Raw genomic sequence first — 14,233 nt, 5'->3', positions numbered from 1 at the left:
CAGACTGATTGGCTTAATCCTGGTGACAACTCCAGAAGTTAGGCAGTAGCCTAAAGAGAAAGCGGAGACTCAGAGCAGCTCCAGGGTTATGTTAGTGCCAAATTCAGACATGAAGTCTGAAATTTAGATTTTGTCCATTTCATGATTCCAGTAGTCATTTGCATCAATAAATATTATTTTCAAAGTAGCTGAGGAGCTGTGTTTTATGTACCCTGGTAGTATAATGGAAAGAACATGGGTCTTGGAGTACAGAGAGTTGCCTGGATGTAAAATAAGGAGGATTTTGGTTGAGAAATCTGAACATACTCTTTAAAAGGGAGGCTTGTACACGCTGACCCTGTCCAGAGCAGTTTTGGAATTACTTTCTGTTTCGTTGAACTTGCTCCTAGACTGCAGATCTTCACCTTTTACTGTAGCGTTTTTATAGAACTCAAAGTTAAGACAACAAATCTGATGAATAAGGTTCATTGTCCAAATGAGTATAGCATCTTTAACCAAAAGCAAGGAGTCAAATACAAAGTAATAAGACCTTTTGATAAGAATAGTTAAGCGGTTGGAATGGTCTATTCACGGGTGTCATGGCCTCTCCAGTACCCAGAATTGAAGCTGAGAAAGACAGCTCGTCCCATAAGGCTACTGTGGACAGAGATGCCACGGTGAGGGGAATTTATAGCAGTGAATGCAAAGTTTTCTCCCAACTCTGTTTTTCTGTCATTTTGTTGCATGTTCTTGAAAGTAATTCTGAAAGCAGATGTCTAAAACAGTGATGGCATCGCTGAGTGTTCCATCAGCTGGATGACAGCTTTGGAGCAGAGCCCTCGAGTCATTGGTGTTGGTTGGCATTTTTGTTGAAAAGCTGAAAGGCAGTTATATTCATCATGTAGCCCATAAACCTTGATGCTTATCCTGTCCAGTCTTCTTGCAGATGGCAGCTGCGGGAACTCAGAACGTAGTTGTAAAATGTAAAGGATACTGGCTGGCTTCTTGCGAATGTGGGGCGGAATCATGACTGTAACTGAGGATACAGGATCAGATTGCCACAGAGGCAGAGCTTTTGTGAAGCTGTGCAAGTGATGGCCAGGCCAGCTAGAATGGATGGGGAAGGGGTCCCTCAGGTACCGGGAACACCTTGCTGGGTGTTGCATTGAGTTCAGTAGCCCTTGCCGGCATCTTCATTTGCTACTTCCTTATTTCATCCAGCAGAGTTCTGTCCTGTGTGGTCTCTTATTTTTACTGTTTGAATCTCTTTCTTTCCTTAGCTCTATAAAGTCCAACATACTTTTGTGGTGAAAGCATAATAAACTTACTAAATAGCATTTAGAAAGCATTGTGTTTAGTACCTGTATTGCTGAGGAAAATAATCACCAATAATAGCCTCATCATGAATCGTCAAAAACATTTAGTAGATTTTCTTGGGGTGACATGAGGGGTGCAGAACCTTCTTATTAAATGCAAAAGCAAGATTTGACAAAAGCCAGCCAGAAGTTCACTAGAGAGAATCATTCTATTTTTTTTTTTTTTTTTTGCAGTTGGGAGAGACTCTTGCCATTGATTAAGGGTTCAGGCTGAATTTCATGCTCTTTGGTAAAGAAAGTAGAGGGACATATACAAGGAGTTTTTCCCATGGTTAAGGCTTTTTCTTGGCTTTGGAATGCATGGATCAAATATTTATTACTATTCTTGGAGCATTACATTCAAGAAAGAATCAAGCCCTGTCATCTGAACCTACTTCACTTACCTGTTGACCATTGGAAGCTGAGTTGTGATTTCCTCAAGGTTGAACCGCTGACGTTCAGTGGTGCTGGGACTGAGACGCACGGCCTCTCTCGTGGGCCCACAGTCCTCTGCAGCACCCACTGCAAGGCCCTTTCCCTAGTTAGGCACGATGGAGCAGCCTGATGCTGGACAGCAGGGAGACTCACCACAACCATGGGTTTTGGTCAGCACTGTGTTGCTTTTGGAATGAGCCATATACTTAACGTTGCAGATACTTGTTCAGTTGCTAAGTCCTGTCTGACACTTTGTGAGCCCATGAGCTGCAGTCAGACTTCCCTGTCTTTCACTATCTCCCTGAGTTTGCTCAAACGCATGTCCATTGAGTCAGTGTTGCCATCCAACCATCCCATCCTCTGTCATCCTGGTCTCCTCCTGCCCCGAGTCCCTCCCAGCATCAGGGTCTTTTCCACTGAGTTGGCTCTTCACATCAGGTGGCCAAAGTACTGGACCTTCAGCTTCAGCGTCAGTCCTTCCAGTGATTATTCAGGGTTGCTTTATTAGGATTGACTGCAGTCAATCCTTGCAGTCCAAGGGACTCTCAAGAGTCTTCTCCAACACCATAGTTTGAAAACATCAATTCTTCAGTGCTCAGCCTTCTTTATGGTCCAGCTCTTACATCCATACATGACTACTGGAAAAACCTTATAGCTTTGACTATATGGACCTTTGTCAGCAAAGTGATATCTCTGCTTTTTAATACACTGTCTAGGTTTGTCACAGCTATTCCTCCAAGGAGCAAGCGTCTTTTAATTTTGTGGCTGTAGTCACTGTCTGCATTGATTTTGGCGCCCAAGAAAATGAAATCTAACTCCACATTTTCCCATCTGTTTGCCATGAAGTGATAGGACTGGATGCCATGTTCTTAGTTTTTTGAATGTTGAGTTTTAAGCCAACTTTTTCATTCTCCTCTTTCACCTTTATCAAGATGTTCTTTAGTTCTTCACTTTCTGCCATTGAAGTGGTATCATCTGCCTATCAGAAGTTACTGATATTTCTCCCTGCAGTCTTGATTCCAGCTTGTGCTTCATCCAGTCCAGCATTTCTCATGATGTACTCTGCATGGAACTTAAATTGGCAGGGTGACAGTATACAGACTTGACATACTCCTTTCCCAATTTGGAACCAGTCTGTTGTTCCGTGCCCAGTGCTAACTGTTGCTTCTTGTTCTGCTTACAGGTTTCTCGGGAGGCAGGTAATGTGGTCTCATATTCCCATCTCATTAAGAATATTCCACAGTTTGTTCTTTTGTCCTTTATACTGTGTGATCCACACAGTCAAAGGTTTTAGCATAGTCAGTGAAGCAGAAGTAGATGTTTTTTTTGGAATTCCCTTGCTTTCTCTATGATCCAATGTATGTTGGCAATTTGATCTCTGATTCCTCTTCCTTTTCTAAATCCAGCTTGTACATCTGGATGTTCTTGCTTTACATACTGTTGAATCCTAGCTTGAAGGGTTTTGAGTATCCTCTTGCTAGCATGTGAAATGAGTGCAATTGTACAGTAGTTTGAACATTCTTTGGCATTGCCTTTCTTTGGGATTGGGAGGAAAACTGACCTTTTCCAGTCCCGTGGCCACTGCTGAGTTTTCCAACTTTGCTGGCATAATAAGTGCAGCACTTTAACAGCATCATCCTTTAGGATTTGAAGTAACTCAGCTGTAATTCCATCACCTCCACTAGCTTTGTTGTAGTAATGCTTCCAATAACGCCCACTTGACTTCACACTCCAGGGATATCTGACTCTGCACACCATCGTGGTTATCTGGATCATTATGATACTACATCTGCATAATGGTAACACAGTGAAGTTTGAGTTTTAATTGAAGTATAATTGAAGATATTTTTAAAAGTTTTTTCCTGGTTAAACAAATACCACATGTTGGTTATAAAAAAATTAGATAGTGTGGTTTTTCTAAAATTTCTACAAGTTTGGGTGTCACTTAATTACTCAGCCTCCCAGCCCCTTAGCCTTCCTTCCCTTCCTAAGCTTTCAAGAGATGGCAGCAGTCAGAGGAGCATCTTGTCTGTGAAGTTCAGTTCAGTTCAGTTCAGTTCAGTTGCTCAGTCATGTCCAACTCTTTGTGACCCCATGGACTATAGCACGCCAGGCCTCCCTGTCCATCATCAACTCCCGGAGCTTACTCAAACTCATGTCCATTGAGTCAGTGATGCCATCCAACCATCTCATCCTCTGTCGTTCCCTTCTTCTCCCACCTTCAGTCTTTCTCAGCATCAGGGTCTTTTCCAAGGAGTCAGTTCTTCACATCAGGTGGCCAAAGTTTTGGAGCTTCAGCTTCAACATCAGTCCTTCCAATGAACACCCAGGACTGATCTCCTTTAGGATGGACTGGTTGGATGTCCTTGCAGTCCAGTGGACTCTCAAGAGTCTTCTCCAGCACCACAGTTCAAAAGCATCAATTCTTCAACGCTCAGCTTTCTTTATAGTCCAACTCTCACATCCATACATGACTACTGGAAAAACCATAGCTTTGACTAGATGGACCTTTGTTGGCAAACTAATGTCTCTGCTTTTTAATATGCTGTCTAGGATGGTCATACTTTTCTTCCAAGGAGCAAGTATCTTAAATTCACGGCTGCAGTCACCATCTGCAGTGATTTTGGAGCTCCCAAAAATAAAGTCTCTCACTGTTTCCATTATTTCCCCATCTATTTGCCATGAAGTGATGGGATCAGATAACATGATTTTAGTTTTCTGAATGTTGGTGCAGGCCAGGGAAGCCTGGCATGCTGCAGTCCATGGGGTCGCAAAGAGTCAGACACAACTGAGAGACTGAGCAACTAAGTGTACTTCATCTCATTTATCTTTACAGGAGTGACTCAACGAAATAGCGGTAATTCCTATTTAAAAAATAATTCAGGGTGCAAAAATCCTTTGCCCAGCACATCCTACTCTGCTGCCCTGGACAAAGTAACGAACCTGCTCAACCTTGGTCTTCTCCAGAATAAGATTTGGTGCTAGGGAGTGTGTGTTTATGGGTCAGGGGAGAGCAGACTTATTCGAGGTACATACTGACTTACCAGTGTCTCTGGGACTAAGAACTCTTTCCCAATGAACTGAACAACTGAGATGAAATGGGCAAACTTATTGAAAGATGCAATTTATCAAAACTGAAATAAGGAAAAAAAAAAGTCTGAATGTTCCTATATCTGTTAAAGAGATAAAATTTGTATTAAAAATCTTTCACACAAAGAAAACTCTAGGTCCAAACAGCTCCACTGGATTCTATCAAATATTTGAGGCCCCTAATTGATACATCCTTAGAAAACAATGTGTCATTCATCACAGCAAGTTCCGCAGTGTGGTAAACAGTAGAGAAAGGCAGGGGGTTTAGGCCCACTAGGCCTTCTGCTTGGGCCTTGGATGTTGAGCCCAGTCCTCTCATTCAAAAAAAACCCTGCCTCAGATTCATGTTGATATATGGCAGAAACTAATATAAAATTGTAAAGCAATTATCTGTCAAGTAATAAATAAAAATGTTGTTTTAAATGATATTATTGAAGAAACATAAAAAAACCTACCTCAGCGTGTTGTCAACATTAAATGTTACTAAGTGTAAGTACTGAAGACTTGCAGGATTTGTTTATTGTTGTCGTAAAGAAGACAAGCTTAGCGGCTCCGCAGAAGCCTGTATATTGGCCCCTGCCTAGCTCTGTCTCCTACCCGCTTTCCCCATAGCTCACAGTCCAGATGGGGGATGTGCTGTGGACGGGTGTGGGGCTGAGAGCATCGCCCCTGTGGTCTGAGTAGGAGTGAGTGGTTTGGTGGGAGTGAGGCTGTCAGTTTTAGTCCTTCTTAGAACGCTTACATTTCCTCTCCTTTATTGATCCCCCCACCTCCAGTTTGGTGACTCAGGTAGAGTTCTTCCTAGTGGACCTGTAGGCTGAAAAAGGAAGGACGTAGTAATTATCTTCATATATTTGAGAAGATGCCCTGTGAAAAAGGTAGATTTATTCTGTTCAGCCCCAGGCAGCAGAAACGTGAGGAAGGGTAGATGTTATCAATACTTAATGGAGGTTTGGCTCCAAGAAGGAACTATCCTCCGAGAGCCTCTCCTAGTTTAGGTGAAGTTTTGTTGAGATCTAATCCTTCCAGGCACCAGGAATTCTAACACGCAGTCCTTGCCTTTGACATGGTTACAGTTAATAGAGGGTAGCCATGGAGATAGATAGGATTGGACAGGTGTAGTATATTTTAGCAGAAGAGCCAACAAAATCCATCGGGGATGAAGGAATAAGAGGAATCAGGGATGCCTCCTGGGTATATAGCTTTTTCTGTGATAAGAAAGCTGGGGTGGGGCGGGAACTGGTCTTCACCTTGGACCTGTTAAGCTGGCTGCAGCTGCTGGCTACAGGCGTCTCAGTGGTGGTGATAAGCCGGCAGCCTTGCTGTGAGACAGGAGATGCATAGCCATAACTCACTAACGTGCTCTTCAATTGTCTGTTCTAGCCTCTGAGAATGATTTGCTGAACAAGCGCCTAAAGCTTGATTATGAAGAAATCACTCCTTGTCTTAAAGAAGTGACTACAGTGTGGGAAAAGATACTTAGCACTCCAGGAAGGTCAAAAATTAAGTTTGACATGGAGAAAATGCACTCGGCTGTTGGCCAAGGTAAGCCTAACTGGGAATCAGTCCAGTTGGCCTCACCCCTCATTGATGACTAGGGAGAAGTATGGAATAAAAAAAAAAATTTTAGGTTCAATTTCAGCGGTGATCTCTCTCCTGTTTATCATGTCTTTACCCGATTTGTTTCCAGATGTCTTCGTCTCAATTTCTCTTAAATTACGATTTCTCTTAAATTAAGGAAACAGGAAGAAGAAAAAGGTACAGCTAAGGGCCTAGTTGCCTACAAGCTGCCTAACAACGTGACGATACACAGAGTTACATAGTAAACTGACAGCAAGCTGTGTGCCCTCCGTCTGGGTGCTCTCCGCAGGTCAGAGTCCAGCCCAGACTTCAGGCAGGTAGACTTGGGTTTGGATCCCGCTTCTACCAGTTGCTCTGCAGTGTTCTTAGGCAAATGGCTTAACGTCTCTGGCCTCACTGTACACGTGTGTGAGATGTGGGTGACAGCCGTGGCCGTTGTGAGGAGCCGCTGCAGGTGTGTGCTCTGCTGAGAGGCCGGGGGGTGTGGGCAGCCTGTGTTCAGTGTGATCTGCTGCGTGGGTGCTGGTCTGGACAGTTGCTGATCCAAGGTGAGTGCAGAACCTGAGACTCAGCATCTAGAAACTTCCCCCGTGATTTGACAGTGATCCTAGTGGAAGAAAGTGGTCTTGTATATTTTGTCAGTCTTATTTTTTTCCCATTGCTAATTCACTGTCTTTTATCAAAGTGTCAGTCTGTAAGGATTGGAACATTTAAAAAGAAAAAACTGGCCCTTCATTGGAACATTTCAAAAGAAAAAACTGGAGGTAGTTTGACTTTGATTTTAGAGCTTATTGATTGTTCTTCAGTGATTGTTAGTGTTCAAGTAACACAAAACTATTTATTTTTAAATGTGTGTTAATGTCTACTGGCAAGATGGGAAGTTTCTGGAGTCTAATCTAGTTCTAGCGCTCCTGAAGTCTTGTCAGTCTGGGCGTGAATAACCAGGTGTTTAGAATAAGGGTGGTAAATCTTATCTTCTGATTGTGTGAGCAGCTCAGTAAACCAAGTTGCACATGCATTATTTACTCTGTGAGTAAATGGAGCAAAACAGCTTTTCTACGATGGTCTCTCTATTAGGTATTATCTAACCTTTATCTGAGTTTTGACAGCTTAAGTTTTAGTAATAATATATGAGTTAGCACTAGTTAAAACTTTCCCCTCTATATGGTTAAGGAGACGTGGACCTAGAGATGTCGAGTTACGGGCTCAGGACCACAGAGCAGGTGGCATCCCAGGCTGCTGGAGTTCTAGCCGCCACTGATGCCGCCCAAGGTTGAGCTAGGCCTCGGCCGTGCTGTTCTCAGAGACCAGAAGTGTGGGTGCTGAGGACTCGGGTCCTATATCGGCCACAGTGGCCTGTGGCGGTTGTCCTCATCTTTCTGGCCTCTGGTTCCAGAATGAGAGGTGTGGACCCGGCAGAGGACCTCACAGCTTTCTTCCAGGTCTTATATTCTTTGTGCAGTGATGGCTGCTGGAGGCTTACCATTGCACCAACTGGCCCCAGATTGCCATTTTGAAAAAAGAAAGCAGAAAAAAGAATGAGTCCTGTCTTTCCCTTTTCACTGTTGACTAGATGATAGTCTTCAGGTAGCTCTACTTTTGCATAGGTAAATTGCGTGGTTCTGTGACAGCCGTCCAGATGTTTGAGCTTCTTAGGAGCCTGGCACCTGGACATATAGTGGTTTTCATCATGCATTTACAAGAGGAATCAAATGAAGTACTCTAGGTACTTGGTCAGGAAGTGCCCCTGGAGAAGGGCATGGCAACCCACTCCAGTATTCTTGCCTGGAAAATTCCATGGACAGAGGAACCTGGTGTGCTACAGTCCATGGGGTCACAAAGAGTCAGACATGACTGAACTCAGCACAGTATCTGGAACCTACATGACGAAGCTGACAATAGAGGATTGGACAGTTTATACTGAGGTGAGCTGCCACATCACTTCCTGTGCCAGGAACTTTGTATCACTAATTGTAAAAGGATTATTACTATTCCTTTTACTAATTATAAAAGGAAATTGTTATTTGTCAGTTATTCAGCTGGTTTCAACATGTAAGATCTAATACCTCCAAACAGATGACCACAGTCCATCTCTTAACTCAGAATGATCATAAAAAGAGATCAAATCGGAACTTCACTTTGAATCTTTGAGGTAGAGGCCAAGTCACTTACAAACCCTTGAAATAAAGACATGCCCTGTGCGGGTAACAAGGCCTCTCTTCTTGAGGATCTAAAGACCCCTAAGTGGCAGAAGTAAAGAGATTTATAAACATCCCAAGTTAAAGTCGGATCAGGATGGTGGGATTTTAGGGTGTCAACTTGGTACGAGGAAGAATTATAGGGAATTTTAAACTCAAAGTTTACTTTGGCTTTAAATGATTTCTCTAAAGGTGGCAAGGTAGAGTTTTATAACCTGGACCATACTTTTCTATGAGTGGCATTGCAGAGAGGCAAAGAGGCTTCCTGAGCAGCTGGCAATGTGAGATAGGTCTATCTCTTCTTACCTTTGCCCCAGCACTGCCGTGTATAGAAACCCATTCTAGAAGTCAATCAGTAAAAATATACTGCAGTGGGAAGGGTGTTGACTGTGGCATCATTTAATGACCGAAAAACCCCACCACATGGCCACACCCACATCATATTCCTTGAAAATAGCACAGTAGATTTGTATTAACTGATGCAAAAGATGTCTGTGGGAAGTTGTTGAGTAAGAGAGGACAGCGTGGCCTCATGTACTGGTCTGTAACTCCATCACTGTACGTGACGTGTCTGCAGACACCCGAGTTGTAGGGAGGAGGCATCTATCCGGGTTCCCCAGCATGGTCTTGCTTTTCCGCCTGTGCAAGTACAATAATTAGTAGCCTTCCTCCCCTTCACTGTCAGAAGCTTCCTGCTTTGGGTGGTGAATTGTGTGTTACCTCTAGTAAGGGGTGGTTTTTCACTTTCTTCTTTATATCTCTCTATTTTCAGAAGATTGTCCCCCTCCCCCATTTAAATAATGAGCAGCAAAGGCAGTCAAAATTGAAGAGTATTTATGTGTGGAGGGAGGGAGGCTTCCTGCCCGCAGGCCCCGGTCCACTGCCAGGGTTCTCTCTGGGGTCAGGAGTGGAGGCAAAACCGAGCTGGGGCAGGGTGTTGAAGCTCATTCTTAGCGAAAACATTGGCACCAGTTTGCGTGACCCTTTCTAAGTCATACAACGTAAGCTTCCCCTTAAACGCCGAGTATGTGGCACCGTCAGTGACAGCCAATACTTGTTTCCTCCCCAAGTAAAAGTTTGATAAGATAATGGGAATGATTTAGTAATAAGGGGAAATTGGTCCTCTCATAACTTGGGATATTTCCCAGTTTGACAGGAATATTTTGTTGAAAGCCCCACTATGAATCATTTAACATGCTGACTATTTTTCAGCCTACATTTACTTCTAATACGGTCTGAAATACGAGGTTTATTTGTGTCTGTACTCACCTCTCCCCTTGAGAAACATCTGAGCAGGAAGAGTAGGGAGAAAAGAAACAGAATGATATAAACAGGCATTTTTATGCCTTTTATAAGAATAGGTTAGTTTTCTGTTGCTGCCATAACAAGTGATAACAAAATTGGTGGCTAAAGCAACAGAAGGTCTTCTCTCAGGGTTGGAACGCAGATGTCTGGAGGCAGGGTGCGGGCAGGCTGCACTCGGCCTCTTCGGGCCCCTGGTGGCCGTCAGCATCGCTTGTCTGTGGCCACAACACTTTGTCTCCATGGACATGGCACTTTCTCTTCTTGTCTTCTAAAGATATTGTCATTGGATATAGGGACCACCTAGACAATGATCACCCAGGATGATCTCATTTCAAGGTCTCTGCCTAACTTAATTATAGCTGCAAAGACCCTCTTCCCGAATCAGGTAACACTCATAGCTCCTGGTGATCAGGATGTGGACATACCTTTTTGGAGGTCACCATTCAACCTACTTCACAGGGTCATCCAGTAAACTCTTGAGATAAACATTCACAGGGTAGGATGTGGTCACAATAAGTGTGGTCATGTTTTTCTCCCACTGTGTAAAACCAAATCACTGACTATACTATAAGTGTTCGCAGGGTACAGCTGAGCAGCGCTTTCTAAAGAGTTCCTGTGGGTCTGTCATAAGTGAAATTGACTCTCTGGTTCCGATCCACAAATGATGATTTTATTATTAATTGCCAGGTAGGAACATAAAAAATTCTCCCCCATTATCCTTGTGAGTAGCAGCCTGTCCAGCAGTGAGAACTTCAAGAGGACACGGTGGTCACTGTCCCTGGGCTGCCACCACCCCCCTGGGGCATCTCTGCTCAGAAGGGGTCCTCCACTCCCTCCTCCCCGCCACGTGGAATATCATCGAGTTCCCCACAGCAGGTTGTGGGGATGACGTGAAGGGTGTGGAGCAGTGACAGCGCCTGGTCACCTCCTGGGGAGGATTAGCTGCCGCTCTTTCCTGGAGTAGCACCTGCTCTGAGAGACGGCTGGGGGGACTGGCCAGTAGCCTTCCTGGGTAGGTGCCCAAGGGGCAGGGAAGGGCACGCGGTCCTCACATGCTTTTTCTGGATGGAAAGATTAATCCCTGAGTCAGAGGCTCCCTTTCTTTGAAGAGTGCTCCTCTCAGGAACGAGAAAGGTTCGGTGTCTTATCCTGCTATTTTCTTGGTCTTCCCATTTCCACATCTGGGCCTTGAAACAGCGGAGTCAAGAACACAAGAATTTGATTCAAAACAGTCACTTTTTCTGATGAGCCCTCACTGACTTTAAGAGAACTTCTCTTAGATGACCTTTTAACAGCACGCTGAGCGTTAAGCTCAGTCACATCTGAAACATTAGGAAGAGGCTCCTAGGTGATCTTTCTTGCTTCCAGGTCCACACTGAATGCCCACCAGGGCACGTTCATGCAGACTGTGCCCTGTCTAGCATCTGACCGCTTCCTCCAGCCCACCCTTGCAGAAGGATGTCCAGTCAGTATTCCAGAATCTCAGCTTTGATTCAGCTACTCCTTCCCCCGCTTCAAAACATTGGGTCATTCCTTTCAGCTGCCGCATGAAGTGCAGCTTTCTTGCCCTCAGTTTGACCTCTAGTGAAGCCCTGTCTAGCCTGGCTGCCACCTATCTGCTCCTCCCACACATGCACTGTGTCCTCAGAGGTCCAGACAACACTAGCAGTTCCTTTCCTCTGACTGGACTTCTCCCCTCTTTCGCTCTTGAGTCTTGGCACCAGTGAAGGAATCCAGGAAACCTTCATCTCCTTTGTCCAGACTCACCTGTTTTCTTCTGTCCCTTCTCTGAGATCACATTTTGCAGTGTCGTTTCACATGCTCGCAGTTACTTCCTGAGGACATTGTTAATTGGTGCTAGTTAGGGATTCTCATGTCTTTTTTCATCAGTTTATTGCAGAGTCTGGCACAGCCCAAACAGAGTCCAAACATAGTACATACATGCTTGAGAGGTAGGAGGGTGTCGGGGACGTAAGGGAAGAATGGCAGGGGCTGTGGGGGAAGGAAGGGACCCGATAGGACAGAATTTTGGTTGCTTTGTTTCCATTTCTGTGCTGTTAACTCATAATGGAACGAGGAGCCGAGTCAGCAGAGTGAGACGCAGCTCGTTTTATCGCTCAGTCGTATTCTGTACATGAAGTCTGTCTTTTTCCCACCCCCCTCCTGAAGGTGTGCCGCGACACCACCGGGGTGAGATCTGGAAATTCTTGGCGGAGCAGTACCACCTGAAGCACCCGTTTCCCTGCAAACAGCAGCCCAAGGACACGCCCTACAAAGAGCTCTTGAAGCAGCTCACGTCCCAGCAGCACGCCATTCTCATCGACCTCGGTAAGCCTGCAGTCAGCTTGACATAGAGACGGAAGCCGCACTCACTCGGAAAATCTGGAGAGACCGTCCGAGTTATTGAGTGGTCTGCCTTTAAGTTTAGCGATCACGATTTACTGCTAAGATTTTCAAGTGAAAAAGCCCTGACGTCATCACACGTGTCCTCTCAGGTATAAAAGCCTTCCTCTGTGCCTGGTGGCTTGTTCGCTCCGCAGCGGGGCAGGCGGCCACCCTGCAGGCCCTGGTTTCCCCCAGGCTTCAGTTCAGTGACTCAGAGGCTGACAGGAGGGCTTACAGTCAACCGGACGCTCAGCCTGGGAACGCAAGTGTCAGAGCCGAGGCTGGTTTCGTTACAGGAGCTACCCTAGTCCCTGTGGTTTACAAACAGGATTTATTAGAAAAATTTAGAAAAAAAAATCTAGAAAGCAGTTTGTGAGAGCCCCACTTCACAGGGTCATCCAGTTAACTCTGAGATAAATGATCAGAGGGTAGGATGTGGTCACAGTAAGTGTGACCGTGTATTTACCAAATCAGTGACTGCACTGTAAGTATTTCCAGGAGACGGCTCAGCGGCGCACCCTTCCTGCCTCTGCCTCCCCGGGGCCTGCATCCCGCAGGCAGCAGGGCTCCTGGGGACTCCTTGGGCTCCAGGCCCGGCTGCTCCTAGAGCACGTGGTCCTGCTTCTGAAACATTTACTCTGCGTGCTGTCACCCCGGGGCTCCCCAGGCCGGCTCAGGGGCCCCATCGAGGCCCGACTCGCCGAGGTTCCTCAGCACAGCGGCCAGGGGGAGGCAGGACCTTTCCCTCCACTTGACACGAACCGAGCTGGGCAGCACCGAGGTTTCTGTATCCAGCCGCACTGCAGTTCATCAGGGTCGGCTTCATAAACGTCCCCCTTCAGGCCAGAGTCTGAGTGTCGTCTCTGCGGCTCTGTCCCCGAGGTGGCCTCCGCTCCCGCCTTCAGGCTGGGTCAGGGGCCTCTGCCTTCGTCCTGCCTTCTACTCTCTGCTCAGCAGACTTGCCACCTTTAGTGTTATCACAGTTACCATTATTATTAAAGTCAGTACTTAACTTTCCCGTGGACCGGATGTTGGGTGAAGTTACTTAAGCTGCTTCCTTCGGACCTCACAGTGCGATCGGGGCCACGTCCTTCCTCCTGTCCTTGCTTGGAGTCGAGGACACTGAAACGCGGGGAGGTGAGGTGACCTGCCCCACGAGGCGGAGCTGGTGCGCCGCGGAGCACGGGGGCCACAGGCTCCTAGCCCCGCTCTGCGCTCAGCCAGGTGGCAGGGCCTTCTTACTGCCTTTCTCCCCAGTAGGCTGCAGGCCTCCCTTGGTGGGCCGGACTGGGGCCACTGGCCATTGTACCCCACTCCTCGGACAGAGCCTGTCACATAGTAGATGCTCAGTTAAGTCTCTTGATGTTGACTGTGAGGCATGGTGCTGGCCTCCCAGTCTCCCGTGAGCCTCACCACAGCCTTGGGAAATTGGCCCTGAATCCTCTCTAAGAAATGAGGACAGTCTCCAAGGCGCAGAGAGGTCAAGTGTTGAGCACAGTCACACAGCTGCCTGCCAGGACCTAAACCCGCTCTGGCTCTGTGCTGCAGTGGGCCCCTGCATCCCTCAGGCCCTCTGCCCAGGAGCCCCACACGCTCCTAGGAGCCCCACGCTAGCTGGGCGGAGGGTGATGCTGACAGGCCATGATTGTAACTTGGGGACAGTGAGCATGCAAGGCCTGGGGCAGGAGCCCATTTGGCCCGCTGACCCCAAGGAAGCAGTTCTGTCAATTGGCAGTAACTGTGTTTGCTAACGTGATGAGTAACAGAAAATATGACATCACATTCCTATCACGTGAAATGAAAAAAAAGATAAATTTGGGGTAGGAGGTTGAAAGGGAGGAGGGAGTACAGACAGACGTCTCTGAGTCTCCACCCCGCCCCCGCCCCCGACTCGGGAAGGGAGGA

At 46.3% G+C, this 14,233-nt stretch overlaps 1 protein-coding gene across 6 annotated transcripts in view; it reads left to right on the top strand.

Moving 5' to 3' along the window:
• The window catches only part of TBC1D1 (TBC1 domain family member 1), a 226,065-nt gene that overhangs the window by 178,610 nt on the left and 33,222 nt on the right, over window positions 1–14,233 (top strand). For all 6 annotated transcript variants that reach the window (XM_043438111.1, XM_043438110.1, XM_043438109.1 and 3 more), the window contains 2 exons: window positions 6,243–6,404; window positions 12,113–12,271. In XM_043438111.1, the coding sequence (XP_043294046.1) occupies window positions 6,243–6,404; window positions 12,113–12,271 (321 nt within the window). The remainder of the gene's footprint in view (window positions 1–6,242; window positions 6,405–12,112; window positions 12,272–14,233) is intronic.

Source organism: Cervus canadensis, chromosome 19 (genome assembly GCF_019320065.1).
Source record: "Cervus canadensis isolate Bull #8, Minnesota chromosome 19, ASM1932006v1, whole genome shotgun sequence".
NCBI classification, from domain to species: Eukaryota; Metazoa; Chordata; class Mammalia; order Artiodactyla; family Cervidae; genus Cervus; species Cervus canadensis.
Note: the sequence above shows the minus strand (reverse complement) of the source record. Positions and strands in the feature narration are given on the sequence as shown.